A 6,009-nucleotide genomic window follows, 5' to 3' on the forward strand; every position below is an offset into this window, starting at 1 on the left:
GATAAGAGTGATGAGGTCGAGGACCCAGATAGTGTCAACCTTCCCTCCCTGGTCATTTCACAGAGTGGGCTCTCTTTTCTACGAACCCTCCTTTCTCTTCTGAGAATGGTAAAACAAGTGTTCATGTGGGGTCCTGGGCACTTTGGAGTGAAAGGCTCTGGGTTTAAATTCCATCCAGTTCAGCCACACTGAGCCTCAGTTTCCTTCTCTATACAAGTGAGACTAAGGGCTTCCCTGGTGGCGCAGTGGTTGAGAGTCCGCCTGCCGATGCAGGGGACACGGGTTCGTGGCGCGGTCGGGGAAGATCCCACATGCTGCGGAGCGGCTGGGCCCCTGAGCCATGGCCGCTGAGCCTGCGCGTCCGGAGCCTGCGCTCTGCAACGGGAGAGGCCACAACAGTGACCGGCCCGCGTACCGCAAAAAAAAAAAAAAAAAAAAAAAAAAAAAAGTGAGGGTAAGAAGTGCCCGAGTTGAACCACTGTGGGGATGTTTAACTGGAGCCTCAGAATGGGCAGGGGAGAGGACACAGATTATCCTAAAAAAGCGAGGATCCTAGGAGCTTTAGTTACCCTGTGCAATTTTCTGTACTGCATACGTGAAGGAAGAAAAGTCAGATTCTGCAAACCAGACCTGAACCATATCTTTCCTAATATCTTTCTCTTATTGCAGGTACTTGAGAATGGGAAGGGGAGGAGAAAGGTATTGCCTATACCGTGTGACCCTTCCAGTATCTGGCTCGTTGGCTTCGCATAGCTTGGTTATCAGTGTAATGACAGGGCCTGCGGGGCAAACAGCAGCCTGGCGTTTCAGAAAGAGAAGCTCAGATGGCACACTGGCAGCCTCCCAGCCTTGCAGAGCCAGCTCCCTCAACATGAGACCCAAAGAGCAAGGGATAGATTTCATGAGAGCTAACACCCAACCTTTTGCCTAGTGCAAGGTCCACATGACAAACCTCAGCTTGGCAATTTGTGAAGAAAACGTACCTAAAAGCACTCTGAAAGACCTGCTTAACTGTCTGCACCAGAGGGAAATTTCATGATCTAAAGGTCGCTCCCCTTCATTTGCTCCTGCAAAGCTCGGTGTGAAGACAGCTTTCCAGGTGAGAACTCATGCCAAAAAAAAAAAAAAAGATAATCATTGCTTTATGACATCCTCTCCACTTACATGAGACAAATCAAAATGCTCGTATTTTGTTCTGCTCAGAATACGATGACAAATATACCTAAGGAAAAGGAATAACGTCAACTTAAGAAACGTGTATCTGGCACCTATTCTGTGAAAGGCAACTTGTTAGGTACTACGAAAAGTTCTTGCAGTTTTGGGAACTGAACTAATAAAGGAATGAGGAAAGATCTGGGCATTTTCTGGCAGTGGGGGTGCTGAATGGAGCACTTAATGCGTGAAAACACTCTAAACAGCACCCTGCTGTATCCTTCTGGTTATATTTTAAAGTAGGCAGTTTTTTGTCTCCATGAATGATAAGAAGGTTGCTGTACGTAAAGTCAGAGAGGAAATGAGTAGCTGAGTAAGGACAAGAATGCAGACCAGACCTATTGTTTATTTAAATCGTATAATAAACAAACTTACTTTAAAGCTTTCACCTATATTGCTCCTACCACAATCTATCTTTTTATTTGTGTGTCCTCTTATAAATTTATGCTTATGTATGTGGTATGTGAACTGTTTTAGGCCCTACATTTTCTCATTTTATTTCAACCCTTTCCCATGTGTCCATATGTATAGGGATTATGCTAATATCATGGAGTTGCACCATAGTTTATATTTCCTTTCCTTATTGTTGAACACTGGGATTTTAAAAATTAATTAATTAATTAATTAATTATTTTTGGCTGTGTGGGTCTTCGTTTCTGTGCGAGGGCTTTCTCTAGTTGCAGCGAGCGGGGGCCACTCTTCATCGCGGTGCGCGGGCCTCTCACTATTGCGGCCTCTCTTGTTGCGGAGCACAGGCTCCAGACGCGCAGGCTCAGTAGTTGTGGCTCACGGGCCTACTTGCTCCGTGGCATGTGGGATCTTCCCAGACCAGGGCTCGAACCCGTGTCCCCTGCATTGGCAGGCAGATTCTCAACCACTGCACCACCAGGGAAGCCCTGAACACTGGGATTTTGTTGAGTCCTTGCTTAACTTTGTGTAGCTTTATCGGATTCTGCTGAGAGCTTTTTTCTTCTTTTGAATTGTTTTCTTTGGATTAATTTCTTCTTCTGGGAATAACTAGGTCCAAAGTTCTGAATTTCACTCCCAAGGACATTGCCTGTTGCCCAGTTCTGCCAGCTCACAGTGAGTGTGTCCAATGTCCTGGAGAATCACAGTCTCAGTTGTTTTCAATCTACCTTATTTATGAGGCACCATGCTTGGTTGTTGGTTTGTGTGTGCATCCTTGGAGGGTGGTTCCAAACCCTATACTTTTCAGGAAATACGGTAATATTACACCCCACAGATATTTTAATTTTGTTGAAGTATAATGGATTTACAATGTTGCATTAATTTTTTTTTTACATCTTTATTGGAGTATAATTGCTTTACAATGGTGTGTTAGTTTCTGCTTTATAACAGAGTGAATCAGTTATACATATACATATGTTCCCATATCTCTTCCCTCTTTGTCTCCCTCCCTCCCACCTTCCCTATCCCACCCTGATTCAGTCATATATACATATATATATATGTTTTATAAATATATATATATTCTTTTTCATATTCTTTTCCATTATGGTTTATCACAGGATATTGAATACAGTTCTGTGTGCTATACAGTAAGACCTTGTTGTTTATCCATCCTATGTATAATAGTTTGCATCTGCTAATTCCAAACTTGCATTCTATCCGTACACCACCGCCCTCCCCCCTTGGCAACCACAAATCTGTTCTCTGTGTCTGTTTCTCTTTCGTAGATATGTTCATTTGTGTCATATTTCAGATTGCACACGTGGGAGATACCATATGGCATTTGTCTTTCTCTTTCTGACTTATTTCACTTAGTATGATAATTTCTACGTCCATCCATGTTGCTGCAAATGGTATTTCATTCTATTTTATGACTAATATTCCTTTGTATAATATATATATGTATATATATATACGTATATATGTATGTATATATATATGTCACATCTTCTTTATCCATTCATCTGTCGATGGACATTTAGGTTGTTTCCATATTTTGGCTATTTTAAATAGTGCTGCTATGAACATAGGGGTGCATGTATCTTTTCAAATTACAATTTTGTCTGGGTATGTGCCCAGGAGTGGGATTGCTTGATCATATGGTAATTCTGTTTTTAGTTTTTTGGGGAAGCTCCATACTGTTTTCCATAGTGGCTGCACCAGTTTACCAACAGTGTAGGATGGTTCCCTTTTATCCACACCCTCTCCAACATTTATTATTTGTAGACTTTTTAACGATGGCCATTCTGACTTCACCCCACAGATTTTTTTTTTTTTTGCGGTACGCGGGCCTCTCACTGTTGTGGTCTCTCTTGTTGCGGAGCACAGGCTCCGGATGCGCAGGCTCAGCGGCCATGGCTCACGGGCCCAGCCGCTCCGCAGCATGTGGGATCCTCCCAGACCGGGGCACGAACCCGCGTCCCCTGCATCGGCAGGCGGACCCTCAACCACTGGGCCACCAGGGAAGCCCCACCCCACAGATTTGACATTCATCTTTATGTTGTATCTTATACTCCTTGTGAGTTGCCTCCAGATAAAAGATAAGATTGGCCTTCAGGAATGCTATACTTTTTACAGTCTTAAGATCCTCTGGATTCAATTCTATCTACTCTCTTGAATAAACAATCCAGTGACGTCTGGGTAGTAGCTCTATTTTTTCTTATCATAGATGATATAGATCATAGAGTGAGGCTTAGAGATGGAGTAAAACTCGAAAATAGGGTGAGGCTCAGTGATAAAGTGAGAGCACCAGCTTGAAATAGGACTTGGCAATTAAACAAACAAGGAGTTCCCTGGCAGTCCAGTGCTTAGGACTCGGCGCTTTCACTGCCGGGGCCTGGGTTCAATCGCTGGTTGGGGAACTAAGATCCTGCAGGCCACATAGTGTGGCCTAAATAGATAAAGAAACAAGCAAACAATAAGATAACTTGTTTATATTTTAAAGCATGTCACAAAGCCCTATATTAAAAAGGTGGCATCAAAATAACATGCAGTGGGCTCCCCTGGTGGCTCAGTGGTTGAGAGTCCGCCTGCCGATGCAGGGGACGCGGGTTCGTGCCCCGGTCCGGGAGGATCCCACATGCCGCGGAGCGGCTGGGCCCGTGAGCCATGGCCGCTGAGCCTGCGCGTCCGGAGCCTGTGCTCCGCAACGGGAGAGGCCACAACAGTGAGAGGCCCGCGTACCGCAAAAAAAAAAAAAAAAAAAACATGCAGTATACAGCACTTTAACTCAAGTGGGGAGAAGGAAGGGGCAGAGAAGAGGAGGGGAAAGAAAAAACAGTAAGGAAGAGGAGTGGTAGTAGTATCTATGAGTCAGGTAATACTATTATCCCATCTACTTTGAAGAAACCAAGGTACAGAGAGGCTAAGTAACTTTCCAAGGTTGCACAACTTATTACTGGTAGAGTCAGAAAAATCACTGATAGCAACTAAATTTCAAAAAAAATGTTATATATACTTTAGAATGTGCTTGTTAATGTAAAGTGAAGTTAACGACTAGAATTCATCAAAGTTTTAAGAAAGTGAGCTGGAAAATTCAGAAGGCAGGCTCTGCACTTTCTGCCAGTCTCATCCTTCCTTGGAATGGCTGATGACTTTAGTGAAGAGGACGCCAATAAAGAGAGACTGAAGAGGGCTCTGGCAATTAGCAGAGAACTTGCTACTTTTGTTTCTGAATCTCCTCCTGCTCTTCTCATTCCTGGCTGTTTCCTGGTTGTCTCTCCAGAACAAGGTGTCTTGCACGATGTTCCCATTGCAAGGTGCCCAGATGCTGCAGATGCTGGAGAAATCCTTGAGGAAGAGCCTTCCTACATCCTTAAAGGTGACAATGGAAAATTCTGAGTGGAGTAGGAATAGAAAGTTCCTGTGATGAAGGGAAAGAGAGACTAATATTTATTGAGAACGTGCCAGGCATAGTGCATATTTTCTCTCATTTAATTTGCATAACCTCTCTACAAGATATTTGCTGTTATGCCCATGTCACTGATGTGAAGATGGCAGCTCAGTGAAGTGCTTTGCCCAATACCCCACAAATAGTGAGCTGCAGTGCTATGGTATAAATGTAGGAATGCCTGAGACCTAGCATTGCTTTTTGCTCCAAGCTGATTCAAAAAGTATTCCCTTGCTCCTTTCCAAGAAACGTTCCATAATAGCACTGGAAACTTGCCCAGAGTTCTCCTACAAAGTTAGCTGAGACTACATGTTAATTTTTAATTTGTTCTCCTTAAAAGAACACTTGCCAGGTGAGAGGTTAACCATCATGAGCCTTCTTTAAAATTAATAATAAGTCAATTTCTATTTCACTTAGATTTTCCAATTGCTCTGAACTTATGGCATATCAAGCTATTTTGTGGCTGACTCTGAGGACCTCTGTTAACCAAGTACAATTGATCAGAAATCTCAGGATTAAATAGAACATATACATAGATGCCCACATCCAGAACTGTTCGAGAGCAACTCTAATGATGGGCTGGGGTCCTCACCTGTGTTTTTCTTTAGCAACCAAAGGGATGGGGTCCATTCCAGTGGAATTTAAGTACAACCGTGTGTGTGTGAATGTGTGTATGTGTGTGTAATGTGTGTGTGTGTGTATTTGGAGAACAAATTGTTTCCCTGAAATTTTTTTGTAAAAAGAGAACTAGATTTCGGGCTTCCCTGGTGGCGCAGTGGTTGGGAGTCCGCCTGCCAATGCAGTGGACACAGGTTCGTGTCCCAGTCCGGGAGGATCCCATATGCAGCAGAGCGGCTGGGCCCGTGAGACATGGCCGCTGAGCCTGCACATCCGGAGCCTGTGCTCCACAAAGGGAGAGGCCACAACAGTGAGAGGCC

At 43.9% G+C, this 6,009-nt stretch overlaps 1 protein-coding gene across 1 annotated transcript in view; it reads left to right on the forward strand.

Annotated features, from left to right (window-relative positions):
• Positions 1-4,918: 4,918 nt before the first annotated feature.
• LOC103084960 (glycine N-acyltransferase-like) overlaps positions 4,919-6,009 on the forward strand; it is an 8,264-nt gene continuing 7,173 nt past the window's right edge. The window contains exon 1 of the mRNA XM_007455683.1: positions 4,919-5,002. Within this exon, the coding sequence (XP_007455745.1) occupies positions 4,925-5,002 (78 nt within the window). The 5' untranslated portion in view covers positions 4,919-4,924. The remainder of the gene's footprint in view (positions 5,003-6,009) is intronic.

Source organism: Lipotes vexillifer, unplaced genomic scaffold (assembly GCF_000442215.2).
Source record: "Lipotes vexillifer unplaced genomic scaffold, Lipotes_vexillifer_v1.1 scaffold977, whole genome shotgun sequence".
Taxonomy (NCBI): Eukaryota; Metazoa; Chordata; class Mammalia; order Artiodactyla; family Lipotidae; genus Lipotes; species Lipotes vexillifer.